Raw genomic sequence first — 16706 nt, forward strand, 5'->3', positions numbered from 1 at the left:
TGTTTTTTCATGAAGTCCTTAAGTGATTTTTTGGGGTCGTCTGGGGTTTGTTCCAGAATGCCTGTGAAGACTAGATTGTCCCTCATGATTCGCGATTGTAAGTCCAGAATGCTCTATTTCATGGTTTTGTTTTGTGTGACAACGGAGGTGAGTTGAGCAGTAAGAGAGTGAACGGAGTCCTTTAAAAAATTATTTTCTTTGGTGAGAGTGTCTATCTGTTCTTGACTGAATTCTAAGCTGTGCTGTAGTTCTTGAATGTCCTTGTGTATTACTTCTATTAGCACGATCCTTGCATCCAGTCCGGACAGTTTGTTTTCAATGGAGAGTAGAATGTCGCTTATCTCTGTGCAGCATGGCGGTTTAGGTGATGTGGATGGTGTTGTACCTGTGCTGGATAGTGAGTCTGGAGGGGGTCTTTTGGAGCTTGGAGTGAGATTGCATTTACTTTTTTTGTAGTTGTCTGGTTTGTCCTTGTTCATGGTGCTGTAGAGTCTGTTGTAATGTGTGTCGATGTATTCCTCAAGGTAATCCAGGTTGCAAAGCGTTATAGTCTAGTTTTGAAACGGAAGAAAAAATGCAAAACAAGAGAGAAGAAAAAGAGATAGAGAAAAAATAAATAAATAAATAAATGAATGAAGTTGTTTAAGGTTGTAGTCTAGCAGTGGGGAGCCGCCATCTTAGATCATGCACCTGATCTCGCCCGAGCTCTCGCGCTACGCAGCTAAGATGATATTTTAATACTTAGTTTTATGATCAAGGCTCTTTAGTTTTTATTATGGGGAAAAACATAATGCAGTGCATCACAATGATCAAAAGATGAACAAATAAGCGTTGCTTAAAAGCCTTATGGATCATATTTGATACCCATATTACGACAATCTTTCCTAAAAATCATGTACGTTAAGTTTCTTGATTCCAGTATGTTTTCATCTTGAAATATTACTAACAATATAAAAGTTATAATAAAAATAAGTACAGATTTCACAGCAAAAGACACATGAACCACAAGCTGAAGGTGGACATTTGTACAATTATACAACCTGAATTCCGGAAATGTTGGGACGTTTTTTAAATTTGAATAAAATGAAGCCAATGTTATAGTCACAATAGAACATAGAGAACATAACAAATGTTTAAACGGAGAAATGTTACACTTTTATCCACTAAATGAGCTAATTTCAAATTTGATGCCTGCTACAGGTCTCAAAAAAGTTGCCACGGGGGCAAGTAAGGGCTGAAAAAGCAAGACATTTTGAAAAGATTCAACTGGGAGAACATCAAGCAACTAATTAAGTTAATTGACATCAGGTCTGTAACACGATTAGCTATAAAAGGGATGTCTTGGAGAGGCAGAGTCTCTCAGAAATAAAGATGGGTAGAGGCTCTCCAATCTGTGAAAGAGTGTGTAAAAAGATTGTGGAATACTTTTAAAACAACTTTCCTCAATGTCAAATTGCAAAGGCTTTGCAAATCTCATCATCTACAGTGCATAACATCATCAAAAGATTCAGAGAAACTGGAGAAATCTCTGTGAGTAAGGGACAAGGCCGAAGACCTTTGTTGGATGCCCGTTGTCTTCGGGTCCTCAGATGACACTGCATCACTCATCGGCATGATTCTGTCATTGACATTACTAAAGAGGAGAGAGACCTTACACCGTGTTATTACCGTTCAGTTCAAAAGCCAGCATCTCTGATGGTATGGGGGTGCATAAGTGCATTCGGTATGGGCAGCTTGCATGTTTTGGAAGGCACTATAAATGCTGAAAGGTATATAAAGGTTTTAGAGCAACATATGCTCCCCTCCAGACGACGTGTATTTCAGCAGGACAATGCAAAACCACATACTGCAGCTATTACAACAGCGTGGCTTCGTAGTAGAAGAGTCCAGGTGCTGAACTGGCCTGCCTGCTGTCCAGATCTTTCACCTATAGAGAACATTTGGCACATCATTAAACGAAAAATACGTCAAAGACGACCACAAACTCTTCAGCAGCTGGAAACCTATATCAGGCAAGAATGGGACTAAATTCCAACACCAAAACTCCAGAAACTCACAACCTCGATGACAAGACGTCTTCAAACTGTTTTGAAAAGAAGAGGAGATGCTACACCATGGTAAACATGCCCCCATCCCAACTATTTTGAGACCTGTAGCGGGCATCAAATTTGAAATGAGCTTATTTTGTGCATAAAATTGTACAATTTCTCAGTTTAAACATGTTTGTCCCCTATGTTCTATTGTGAATAAAATATTGGCTCATGTGATTTGAAATTTTCATTTTATTCAAATAAAAAAAAAAAACATCCCAACATTTCCGGAATTGGGGTTATACTATAAGGCCTGAAAAACTAAAAAAATTAACTATCAATCGGAAAACAGATCTAACGTAGAAGATCATGTAAAACAGGTTTTCCAGCAAAGTTTTGATCTTGTTGATAATTTAATGCCTTAGAAATTTGCATATCAAATATGATACTGTACATTTGAGGGTTAATTATTAAATGTTTTTAAAAATATATTTTTTTAAAAGCCTACAATCAACATTTATCATCTACCCAAAAAAGCTGTTTGATCAAGTTTGATACCAACGGGAATGGTAGCTTTTCTAAAACAATTTGTCCCTGTCTCGTTTAAAATCATGTTTTCTTTCTGAAGACACAGACCGGCTCTTTCAGTTCTGGTGGGTGGAAGCAGACCGCCAAATGAATGATTTGTTTGTATTAAACTTGTTGAGCACCATTTGTGATATGAATGAAACCTCAAAACATAGCTTACGTGTGCCATTACTTTTCTAAGCATTCAGACTTCCTATTTCTGCCTGAACTAAAACTGCACTTACACTGAGGAAGGAACCTTACATTTAGGAATCAAAATGTGGAGGTGGGCTGTTTTGACTTGAGCTTGTAATCACCTCATAAAAAGCTGTCATTGGCAAATACACCTTTTTACCTTATTTACCCCAGATTAGTACCTAGTGTACATATACATAGTGTACATATTCTAAATGGTAGGCCTACATATTCACACCTTTTAAAAGGGTACCACAAGGGCTAAATTAATTACAAAGGTGTACAGAGAATGTTTGAGAAATATTACTAATGCGTTAAAAAAAATTGCACATTGCAACCGAGCCGTTGATGAATAGAGTGAACGGACTGGTCATAAATTCATTGTACTGGGGAACGATGGACTGATGAGGTGACTGATGGGTAAATCCTCACTCTCGCTCTCCCTGTAACCAAGATGGAGGTTTGAGCGTTCACAGGGATTATGTTTGATCCCGTCTTCGCATGGCGCCATAATCCCGCTCCCTCCTGCCCCCCTCTATTCCTCCCTCTAATCCCTTGCTTTTCTACGATATCAAAAGCTCTCTAATCTCCGCTGGCTTGAGCCTGTTTATCTGATGGGACTCCAGGCAACACGCTGCCGGGTCAGTGTGTCAGTGAAAACACAGTCCCTCATCTCATGTTCTCTCCTCCCTCCTCCTTCTTACCTTCCATTATCTCTTGTACTGTTCTCCTCTCTCCTTTTCTTTATTCCTGTCTTCCTCCTCCTCCCTCATCGCTCATCCTCTTTGTGTCTTGGGCCACATGCAATGTACAATTTTAGTTATCTCTATCAAAATCTATTCTTTATTTAACGCTATTCTTTGGATGTTAAAATATTTATTCTTTGGATGTTAAAATATTTGATCTTTCATAATATTTGCCAGGAATCCCAATTATTTGCATTTAGTAGGTTTATATGAATTTATTTAATGGTTAGAATCCTTACTCTGATACTTTGAGCTGTGCTCATATAAATTTAAGTCATGGTTTCCTAATCCTAATTACTTTGATCAGTTCCACTTTATATTAGGTGGCCTTAGCTATGTACTTACATTTAATTAATCATTTAATACAATGCACTTATTCTGTACAGACATGTTTTTATATTGTATATTTTAAGAAATACCTGCATGTAGTTACATCTGTAATTAATTTCTGTAATTACATTTATAATAACACTGTTGACCCATCCCTTACACCTTAACCCACACTTAAAGGGATACTCCACCCCAAAATGAAAATTTTGTCATTAATCACTTACCCCCATGTCGTTCCAAACCCGCAAAGGCTTCGTTCGTCCTCGGAACACAATTTAAGAAATTTTGGATGAAAACTGGGAGGCTTGTCAAGGTCCTGTCAAGGTCCATAAATGTATGAAAAGCATCCTTCAGAATAGTCCATCTGCCATCAGTGGTTCAATATGAATTTTATGAATTTTATGAAGCGACGAGAATACTTTTTGCGTTACTGATGGCACTACGGTGACGCAGAGGAGACGAATTGTTGAATAAATGTTGTTATTTTTATTTTCTTTGCGTACAAAAGGTAATCTCGTCGCTTCATAAAATTCAGACTGAACCACTGATGACAGATGGACTATTCTGACAATGCTTTTCATATATTTATGGGTTTGGAACGACATGGGGGTAAGTGATTAATGACAAAATTTTATCCCTTTAAACCTACCCATACCACCAAACTTGACCCTAACCTTACCCGTATCCCACCTCAATAGCAGCCAAAGTGTTTCGCAATACAATATGAACACAATACATTGTACTTTGTACTTTTTTTTACATGTACAATAAAGTACAAGGCCACCTAATATAAAGTGGGACCCTTTGATCAGACTTACAATTTTTGCCAAGTGGGTATAAAAAAGGTTACACTTTATTTTAAGGTGTCCTTTTTACAGTGTAATTATACATTTAAGTACTGAGTAATATTGATTAACTACATGTACTTACTTAGGATTAGGGTTTGGTTTAGGGTTACTTGCATGTAATTATGAATGATTTATTGTTATTATAATAGTAAGTACATGTAAAATCTAACCTTAAGGACACCTTAATATAAAGTATTACCATTAAAAATAAATAAATAAATACAAACCTTGATCTATAACACCTGAGCCATTACAGGTCGGAAAGGAAAAATGGTATAAGAAATCTTATTTTGATAGCAGAAATGGCTATTTCTGTCCATACAGTGATATTTTGATATTATTTATATATTATTATAGTAATTAGTGTAAGTTTTAGTAACATTATTGCGCTTTTTATCTCTATTCTACTCTATTTAACCTTTTTAAACCTAATTTAAGATTTTTAAATTGTTTTTAACCTTATATTTATATTTTATTTGAGCTTTTTTCAATAGATGAACAATATTTTTAATCATTTTAGTTTAGCCAACAATAACACTAGTCCATAAAGTCACAGCAATGCAGCTTCGACACACCTTTGTGGAAAAGCTTTTAAACATAACCGCGCCTATTGATTCAGACTTCATACTTGTTAAATATCAGAAACATGTAATTGTAATCTGCGGGCATGAACCAACCTGCCAACTACAGCCAAACCTGTTTCGCAACAGCTAGTTTGACCATCAAAGAACAACCTGTCCTTTACCTCAAGAACCGAACAGTGAGAAAACATCCAGATCTGCAGTTTTAAAGTGATATGAGGGGAAAAAACACATTTCTGTCTTCATCAGGCTACTGCAATCTTCAACAGAACTTTATATAATATATAAGGGAAACTTGCAATTGAGATATCTATAGAATGAGCGGCATGTGTGGGTTTGGTCAACAAAGGTATATCTGACAACAACATCTGCACTTCTTCCTCCACCTTTCAAAGAGAACAATGTGCATGCTTTAAAAATTGACAGGGATATGAACGTCAGCGATGACAGTCACACCCATCTAGAGAAAATGAAAGAGAAAAACAAACAGAATGATAGCGTTTTGACCCATTTGGAAAAGAACACGTATGTCACCAACAAGGTGGCATCACCACAAGTGATGTGTCTCTGATTTGTGAGGCAAATTTCCCTGCAAATGTTCCGGCAGTGAGAGGAAGCAGATGCTTGCGGAGGCATTGAGAACACGTAGAAAGGGCAGGGACGGTGTTGCTGTGGAAACGGGTGAGCAAGCAAGCCTGTTTACCAGCGTTGAGTCAGCCAGCGTGCCATGCCATATGAGGCTGACCCATATAGCTGCAGGGATAGGCTGATTAGCACCCACCCGCCTTCTTGTTAGTGCACATGCTATAGCACACTTGCCTGCAGCTCTCGTATTCTTCCATTTTCTAAAGAGCTCAAAGATACGGATAATAGAGCTGACTAACACCAAAACTCTACTGAGAGCAAATCACAGCTGTATATTAACTTCCATGCTTTGTTGTGATGTAAAACAAAAATTGTCATTTCAAATTAACCTATTATTTTCTCTTCATAGTCATATTTATGTTCTTTTGAACTAATCAAAACCAGCAGATATTGTTGAAGCTCTAATATTCTGTTGTGACACAAAATAGGTGTATTTCTTGTTATTGAACTGAACTGAATCAGCACTGAACTTGACTTATGCTGGATAATGACACTATTTACTTCTGTTGCACTGCTTGAATTGATTGTTTTTCATAATTGATGAACTTTGCAACACTGACACAGTTATTGAATCAAACTGAAACACCTCAATACAGTATTATCTTCTTTGGAGCTGCATTACAGCTGAAATAGAATTGGTTTCATTTTTTAATTAACACTGTTATTTTCATGTTGATTAATGTGAAGCAGCTTTAAAACAATCTATATTGTATAAAGTGACAGTGATGGTAAAGGCTGCTTCAGTTTTGAGTCAGTTTTATCCCACCAAAACATTGGAAAATACAATACAAGTGTTTTGTGGTGTGCAAAACAGAATATCTTAACATTTGAAAATATATTGCATTTATTCATGTTTTATGTGAAAAATGTGTTGTGGTTGGTCAAAAGAGCCCATCACCAAGTCTCTATGATATCTATCTTAAGTTATGGTTTACATCTGATGCCTTTGTTTTTTTTAATTGTGAAGAACATTTTAAATAACTTTTTTTGTAAAGAACCTTTGGAATGGAAAGATTCCATTGATGTTAAATGATTTCCATGGAACATCAATACCAATACAGAACTTTTATTAAGATTGTGCTAGATAAAAACTGTTGTTTGGCCACTAACACAAGTAATAGCATGATTTCCTCAACAATTTCAGGTATAATTTACAGGTATGTCTGTATACCATATATATATTATTATTAGAGCATGTTTTACAAGAAAATACTATTTCAGTCTCTCTACTTCAAATTTCACATCAATTTCATGCAAATTTCTTTATAATTATTTCTGAGTCTACTACTACTCCTAACTACTAATTACTACTAATTTCTGAGATTTTTTCACCACTTTTTCTTTCCAGTGTAGCACAAAATAGTATAGGATGAGTTAACTAAAAATACATATATTTCAATGCTTTTGCATTTATTTATTAATTTATTAATATATTTTTTTACAAAATGTTGTTGAAGTAAACAAAAGCATTGAAGTATAATTAATCTTTAATCTGCTTATAGATCTGCTTATAGTCTGCTTATAGACTCTATAAATTACTAATAAATTGGAAAGAAAGAAAGAAAGAAAGAAAGAAAGGAAGCAGCTGAATCTAATTTCAGCCATATAGGAAGAAATAAAAGCCAAGGAAACAACACCCATGTACAGCTGAACTAGACAGAAGACAAAACTCTCTGTTTGACCTAATTTTACTATAACACCCCATCCCGATCTCACCCCTACAAAAACCACCGTGAGCTCGAAACACCCCACACTCTCTTCCTGTTTAACTCAGTTAAACACATCTAGTTTCTGTCACTCTGATACTATATTTTATATATATTTTCCAGCTCTCTCTTTCACCTTTTGTTCCCTCCTGTCCTTCTTTCACACAATAGCACACCATCCTTCAAAAATCATAATCTTTCCATTGAGCTGGTCTCCATGGCTACAGCTGTTCTACTTCCTTTTAATACCATCAATCTCACTTTCAGTTAAACAAGACGCTCTCACTTTCAGTGTTTCCTCTTTCTCGCTTGCTCGCGTCTTGAGACTTCTCAAACTTCTAGGGTCATTCAGAAGTTGCACAGTTTCATTTCATTCTCCTCCCACTATCAGATTCCAGGTAATTGGTGAATTCTATAAAAGAGAGAGAGAAGAATTGCTGAGAAACAGAGAGATCTAATGAGTCCCGGTGGTCAGAGCTTATGTAACAGCTCTCTGCTGCGTTAGTGCTGGCTTAGCATTCGCATCGCACTTGAGCTGATGCAAGAGTCCAAATCAGTATTCACAGCGAGCGGTGCATGCAGCAGGGCCACACCAGCACACATCATATATGGAAATCTCCCAACACTTTCTGACAGCGAGCACACTGCGCTTAACACCAGAGAGAGAGACAGAGAGAAACATTTACAGCATATTAGCAGGAAATAACACCACATATGACCATATGAGGGTGAGCAGAATGGATAGACAGAAAGACATAGATATGCATAGATACAGTACATAGAACAATATTTGGAACGATAGATAGAAAGATAGAATGAGATAGATAGACAGACAGATAGATAGATAGATAGATAGACAGGTGAATCATCATGCAGTCAAAAAAATAAAATAAAATGATGTGCATTTTCATAAACTATTAATTGATCTATTTTTGGTGATAAGCATGATGAATGGCAGCTAATATTCACAGCTTCATTAGCACAATACGTGTGAATGTAGAGCGCTTTGAGAAGTCATGATAAATTGTGTTTGTCAAAACACTACAAGCAGCTTAAAATGTGTACAAGTGAGGGTCCCCTGAAGGGATAAAATGGTTTCAGTTACTTGTTTAATATACTCCAAATACATGTCATTACTGTTTTCTCACAAGCATTTTCAATGTTTTTATCAATCCAGGAAAATATTTCCAGAAATTTATAAAAATAGGCTATCACAATCATTTTTTCCATACAATATTTATCATGATATTAATTTACCATTAATGGGGAAGAGTTATCTTTTAGGGACTTGACTTGAGAATTGAATGCAAAGACTCGAGACTTACTTGTGACTTGCAAAACAATGACTTGGTCCCACCTCTGCAAATTTGTATCTCGTAATAAACGGTAAAAAGTCAAAGTCTTCTTGCACTGGATGTGCTGGTTTTAGCCTCATTACCAGCTGCAGTCATATAAAACACCTGTGATTCACAACTACTTGCTAAGGAGCTCACATTCACGTAAAGTAGCCTTGTTGACAAGTTTGGATGGGTAAGGGCAAAATGCACAAAATATAGTACTTCCAGTACCCTGTAGTTGGCGATATCACATCTTTTGTAGCAGAAATAAATTGCTGCAGAAAAGCTAGGTGCCATGCAAAATGCAATGTGTAACTGCAACACTCATTTCAAATGTAGTTGAGTAAAGAGTACAGATATTCAAAAATGTAGTGAAGTCGAGAGTAAAAGTTGCTAATATCTTTGATACTCATTAAAACTACAAAGTATCCGAAAATATACTCAAGTACAATTATTAGTTACATTTACTCCAAAACTTTACACCTCTGAACACTATATATTATAAATAATAAAATGATGAGTGCAGAAAAGTGCAGGAGGTGTGATATGATGCTATAACATGCTAATGTTTGGGGTTGGTAAGATTTTTTAATGTTCTTGAAATAAGTCTCTCATGCTTACCAAGGAGCATTTAAATGATCACAAAAAAACAGTAATATTGTGAAATGTAATTGTAGCCAAAATAACTGTTTATATAAATCAGTATATTTTTCTATTTTAATATAATCTATATTTAATATATTTTTAAATGTAATTTATTCCTGTGATGCAGCGCATACACAGACACATACACTTGTTCATGTATATAAACATATGATAAATAAATAAAGGAATATTGTGGGATTAGTACCAGGAAGAGGCCAAAAATAACAACAACAAAAAAAGCAATAAAAAAATAAAGTTAAATAAAAAAGTTAAAAAAAATCGGCTTTGGTGGGTTGAGTGAGTGCAAAATTAATGCGTATATTAATGCTTATATATGTCTGCAAAATGCCTCAAAAAGTAGTAAAGTTTGATTGAATATTTTGATTTATTTGATATAGGCAGGGTTATGTACCTGATTTTCCATCAGAAGTGTTCAGTTGACCTACTTAAGATGTTCCATCAAGAAAAAAAGATGCCGTTCAGTACAGACCATTCCTGAAAGAGAGAAATCGGTCATCCATTTTCTCCCTCTTTCAAATCACAGAGACCCCAGACTCTGACCCTGGGCTGTGTTGTAATTAATGGCTGTTTTTTTACCCCCAAGCACTTTTCTAAAGATGCGAAGAAAAGCAATTTTGGGAAAGAATAAAAAGAATGGTTTGAAAAAAAACTGCTCTGATTCAGGACATTCAAACTAGAATGTGGCACACGGACAAAGAAAGAAAGAAAACAAAGAGAGAAAGACCAGAGAAAGAAGCAATTTACAGTAGAAAAGAAAGACGCAAAGTTGTATTGTGTATGAGGTTGACGCGAATGAACCTGACCTGACCGGCCAGCAGGCGCCAGTGTCCTGATTCTCAACAGTGTTATTTTAGTATTATTGAGATACTGTTAAAGGGGTCATCGGATGCCCATTTTCCACAAGTTGATAGGATTCTTTAGGGTTGTTGGGGAATAACAGTTAAACCCATGGACCAGGTATGATGAACAAAGACCAGGAGTCAGATTGCGATTAATTAAAGAAATTTACTGAAGAAATAGTATGCAGTTTTTTAGGTGGGGGAGGGATTGTAGGTGGGGGGAGTGAATAACCAACACTCTCTCCACCCTCAATACCACGACTGAGGTGAGACCCTTGAACCCCCAACTGCTCCCCAGGCGCCGCAGCATTTGCTGCCCACTGCTCCGGGTGTATGTTCACTACTGTGTGTACACTTGGATGGGTTAAATGCAGAGCACAAATTCCGAGTATGTGTCACCATACTTGGCCACACACCCCCTTTCCCTTTCCTTTAAATGAGCAATCACCACTCATTTTGTTTTTCCATGTATGCACATTTCACAATAGCATTTTGTTCAGTAAACATTATAACATATATAAGAATAGCACATTACAGAAATCTGTAAACAGCAGTGAGGATCTGGTTAATCTGTTATGACACCTTATTGCACCTTCAGTGTCAAAAGTTCAATCAGAATCTACATCAATGATGTGACATCATTCAGCATCAGCAGAGGAAAGATGCAGATTAGAAGGTCATGCAACAGACAGCCTACGCATTTCAGTTCTTTAAACGCAGTATCGAGAACTGCACTGCTGACAGACTCACAGGATTCTTTTTGAGAGAAGAACAAGCTATAAATCATGGTGAGTTGTTCTTGTTGTCAATCAGGGAAATGAAGGAATAACTGGAAGAAAACAAATATTATTCAAGTAGCAGTCAAGCTTGTTTTATTAACATGACGAGTTATGGTTTTTAAGTGAAAGAGTTTAAATGCAAGGGATTATGGAAGAGTTTACAGAGGTTATGCTGATTCACTTCACTGTAATTATTTAAAACATCTAACTGGTATTATTGTTAATAACATATAATTCATATTCATGGTAATTTCAATGACAAATTAATTTATATATCACCTTTAGAAACAAATTTAAATTGATTAAAGTGCTTTACAACAATACAAATGAGCTAAATACGTTAATAACAAAATAAAATCATAATAAATAGAAAGAGTAAATACTAAAATAATAACAAATTCTCTACAAATGTAATATTTGCAATCATACATCCTGTAATATACTGGCACTTTTTTTGTGAGAAGCATCAAAAACTGTACGTTTTACTTTACTTTACTTACTTTACTTTTGTCATTTAGCAGACGCTTTTGTCCAAAGCGACTTACAAATAAGAAAAAGTAACTAAAACTAAAAAGTTACAACTCTATAAATACTATCTACCCACATATTTAAGAAAATAAAGAAATTAAATAAAATTGACACATGCATATAACAACATTTCAATAATAAACATATCAATGAAAAAATTAAATAAAAAGCGATACTACTATCCCTTGCCGGTGTCCCTGCCCGGTGGAGTCTTGTATTTAGAGCTTTAAAGCATGTATCTAAAGTGCATTTATATTTTACGTCACAATCAACTTCTTATTGGTTGCAAACCTATTGCTTGTTAAAGCATTGTCTATCACCTCAAACTGCTACACTTCCTGTCCTCATCTATATTTAAAGACACATGACTGATTTCAAACCACAGAATGTTTTTTTACAACAAGCAGCAAGTTTCACTATGCTTAACTGCACGTACACTCTCTATAATCTACATACAGTACAGTGGCCAAGAACACTTAAGCTACATTTAAAAATGTGTCAATATCATTGCATTAGATAACAAAATATAAAACCATGTGGTTTTTATTCTGCACAAAGCACCCTGTTGAAAAAAACCCCAGCATATGCTGGTTAGGTATGTTTTGAAACATGGCTGCTGGTTTGAGCTGGTTGAAGCTGGTCCTTTGCTGGCAGTGGTGTACCTGAAAGCGATACTCAAGTAAAAGTACAGATACCTTACCAGAAAATGACTTTGGTAGAAGTTGAAGTCACCATTTAGAATATTGAGTAAAATTCTTAAAGTATGTGATCTTTATTGTACTTAAGTACGAAAAGTATATTTTAAATCTTAAACGTACTTAAGTATTGAAAGTAAAAGTACAAGTAAATGCAAAATGGAAAAGAAGCAAACGCTCATTCAAAAATATTTAAAAACGGATAGCGGCTCACTGATGCGCCAAAATTATATACGATATTAGACTGTTTAAAGGAGTGGACTGTAAAAGCGAAAGCCGGAGCGAAACACATGTTGCGGGAGCAGGCGGAAAAGGTCAGAAATTCAGCTGAGCGGGCTTAAGAAAACAGCCGAATCCTGGACATTTTGTGCGATTAAGAAATTTGCCGGACACATTTTTGTAGGCCCAAAAAGAGGACATGTCCGGGGAAAAGAGGACGTATGGTCACCCTACTTACGCTGGTCCTTAGCTGGTCATGAACTGGTTTAAGCTGGTTCTTTGCTGGTCATGAGCTGGTTTAAGATGGTCCTTTGCTGGTTATGAGCTGGTTTAAGCTGGTTCTTAGCTGGTCATGAGCTGGTTTAAGATGGTCCTTTGCTGGTTATGAGCTGGTTTAAGCTGGTTCTTAGCTGGTCCTTTGCTGGTCATAAGCTGGTTCTTAGCTGGTCATGAGCTGGTTTAAGATGGTCCTTTGCTGGTCATGAGCTGGTTTAAGCTGGTTCTTAGCTGGTCCTTTGCTGGTCATAAGCTGGTTCTTAGCTGGTCATGAGCTGGTTTAAGATGGTCCTTTGCTGGTCATGAGCTGGTTTAAGCTGGTTCTTAGCTGGTCATGTGCTGGTCCTAAGCAACTACAGTTGTGGTCAGAATTATTGGAACCCTTGGTAAATATGATCAAAGAAGACTGTGAAAATTAACGTGCTTTGTTAATCCTTTTGATCTTTTATTAAAAAAATTCACAAAAAGCTAACCTTTTATTGGATAATAAGAATTTAAAATGGGGGGGGGGGGGTATCATTATGAAATAAATGTTTTTCTCAAACACACGTTGGACACAATTATTGGCACCCCTAGAAATTCTTAAGAGTAAAATATCTCTGAAGTATACTCCCATTCATATTCACAATTTTGAGCACTCTAGGGTGATTATGAACATGAAATTATCCAGCCATGGCTTCCTGTTTCACAGAAATATAAATAGGAGGGAAAACAAAGCCCAAATTCCCTTAATCATCCATCACAATGAGAAAAAACAAAGAATATATTTCTGATGTGCAGCAAAAGATAATTGAGCTTCACAAATTAGTGAAGTGGCTTTAAGAAAAGAGCTAGAGCAGTGAAAATCCCCATTTCCACCATCAGGGCAATAATTAAGAATTTCCAATCAACATAAAATGTAATGAAACTGCCTGGAAGAGGACGTGTGTCTATATCGTCCTAATGCACGGTGAGAAGGAGCGTTTGAGTGGCTAAAGACTCTTCAAGGATCACAGCTGGAGAATTGCAGAAAATAGTTGAGTCTCGGGGTCAGAAAACCTTAAAAAAAATTGTCAAACAGCCCCTACATCACCACATGTTGTTTGGGAGGATTTCAAGAAAAATTCTCCTCACTCATCCAAAAACAATCTCCAGCATATTCAGTTATCAGACAGGACTGGCACTTCAAATGGGACTGGCTTCTATGGTCAGATGAAACTAAAAAATTAGCTTTTTAGCAGCAAACACTCAAGATGGGTTTGGTGAACACAGGGATAAAAAGTAACCCATGTGTACAATGAAATATACTGCTGTATTTGTGATGTTGTGGGCCTATATTTCTGCTGGAGGTCCTGGACATCTTGTTCAGACACATGGCATCATGGATTCTATCAAATACCAACAGATAAAAAATCAATAAGTGACTGATTCTATTAGAAATCTTATAATGGGCCATGTTTGGATCTTCCAACCGTACAATAATCCAAACACAAACCTCAAAAACAACACAAAAATGGGTCACTGAGCACAAAACCAAGCTTCTGCTGGCCATTCCAGTCCTCTGACCTGAACTCTGTAGAAAATGAGTGAGGTGAACTGAAGAGAAGAAGCACCAACATGGAGCTGTGAATCTAAAGGATCTGGAGAGATTCTGGATGAAGGAATGGTCTCTGATCTCTTGTCAGGTGTTCTCTAACCTCATCAGGCATTATAGGAGAAGATTTAGAGCTGTTAAACTGACAAACGGAGGTTTCAAAAAGTATTGAATAAAAAGGTGTCGTTAATTGTGACCAATGTGTATCAGAGAAAAACATTTATTTCATAATGATATTTCCCCCCATTTTAAATTCTTATTATCCAATGAAAGGTTAGCTTTTTGTGAATTTTTTAAATAAAAGATCAAAAGGATTAACAAAGCAGGTTAATTTTCACAGTCTTCTTTGATCATATTTACCAAGGGTTCCAATAATTCTGACCACAACTGTAGCTCCTGATCAGGACTAGCTTAGGACCAGCACATAACCAGCTTAAACCAGCTAATGACCAGTTAAGGACCAGCTTAAACCAGCTCCAACCAGCAGCCATGCTTCAAAACATGCCTAAACTGCATATGCTGAATTTTTTGAAAGGTAAATAACTGACAAAAAAGTAGTATGTTCTTTAAATTATAAAACACCAGACTATCAAAATGTTTACAAAATGTATTTGCACACTTTCCTGGTTGTGAAACATCAGTGAAACTTGCTCATGATGAAATACAACCCACTTCTAACCTCATAAGAACTGACTTCATACAGCCACCAAAAACCTCCACGACTAAAAGATATAGCATAGTCTGACACTTGGTTTGATATTTTGCTATTTAATTCAAAAACGAGCAAAAATAGCTCCAGAAAAGTGAAGTTAGTGTAGAAAAAACAGGCTATCCTGCAGAATCTGAGGTCATGCATTTGAATAATTTGCATGCTATGATGACATTCAGATATTTTAAGTGCTCAAACCTTGTTGTGACGTCTTCAAAATTGTGAAACAAGCAGCTTTCTCATTTAAACAACCACTAACCCTTTGTACACTATCATTGCTCTCATCTAGGTTGAATATAACTGCAGTCCAGTGTTGAACCACACAGAAAGAGCGCTCAGTCTGTTTGAGCGTGTGGCCTACATGCCTGTCTTCATAGTGGGCCTTTTATTCAACGTCACAGCTCTGTGTATCTTCTGCCGCCTCAAGCGCTGGACAGACACGCACATCTACATGTTCAGTCTACTGGTGGCCGATTTCCTAGCCATTATTTTTCTACCTTTCAGGATACTGGAAACCTTTTGCCCGATTAAACCCAGTGAATTGTGTACATTCCTGCTGTGCACCCAATACTCCAACATGTACAGCAGCATCTTCACCATTACAGCCATCAGCATTCACCGATTTATAGCCGTCAGGTTTCCGTTTCTAACCAAAACACTGGCCTCCAAAAGTAAGATGATCGCCACTTCAAAGTGCATCTTCATCTGGACGATCATAATGGTCATCTGTGCTAGTAACTATGAAGACCTTCTCCCAGACAAATTACAGACCTGCTATGACCGAATACTAACAAAAAAGCTTGATAAAACCTTTTTCTTGCTTTTAGAGATTTTAGGTTATCTTATTCCAGTGCTCATCGTCATACTTTGCTCCACACAAACCATCTACATCCTGATCAGATCCCTTAAGCATGTCCAAGGCAGGGATAAAGTGGAAAGGAAAAACATAGCCGCTATCATCACCGCGAACATGTTCACATTCATAGTTTGCTTCACGCCTGTTCATATTGGTCTTTTGTTGCAATATGTAAAATCAGATGATTCAAGTAAAGACTTTGTGCACGTGTTTCTTGATGTCGCCGAGTGGATCGCTACCACCAACTGCTGTCTGGATTCGATTGGCTATTACTTTCTACTGAAAAGAGTTGATAAAAGGGAAAATCGTTCATACTGAATGCAAAAAGTTAGTTTGAGTAAATTAGATTGAGGCAGATCCCCATCATATGTGATGAACACAGTATAACAAAGCTTGGTCTACAACTGACAACATTGGTGTTATCATGGTTACAACATTTGATGGAAATACCATAATATTCTTTAAAGTTGCCTACAATTTAAATACTATGTTGCACGAATAAGATAATCGCATAAGTAGGCTACTATGGCACCACCAGAGTATGATCTTGTTGTGATTGTTATTTTCAGAAAAAAAATTAT

The 16706-nt window shown here is 36.5% G+C and overlaps 1 protein-coding gene across 1 annotated transcript; it reads left to right on the forward strand.

The window, feature by feature from the left end:
* Positions 1-330: 330 nt before the first annotated feature.
* LOC306880942 (G-protein coupled receptor 55-like) lies at positions 331-16443 on the forward strand (the record flags this gene model as incomplete). The annotated part of the gene is made up of 2 exons (XM_079434744.1): positions 331-429; positions 15559-16443. 2 exons carry the CDS (start codon positions 331-333, stop codon positions 16441-16443), a joined length of 984 nt encoding a protein of 327 aa, XP_079290870.1.
* Positions 16444-16706: the final 263 nt, after the last annotated feature.

This window comes from Barbus barbus (assembly GCF_936440315.1).
Source record: "Barbus barbus genome assembly, chromosome: 15".
Lineage (NCBI taxonomy): Eukaryota > Metazoa > Chordata > Actinopteri > Cypriniformes > Cyprinidae > Barbus > Barbus barbus.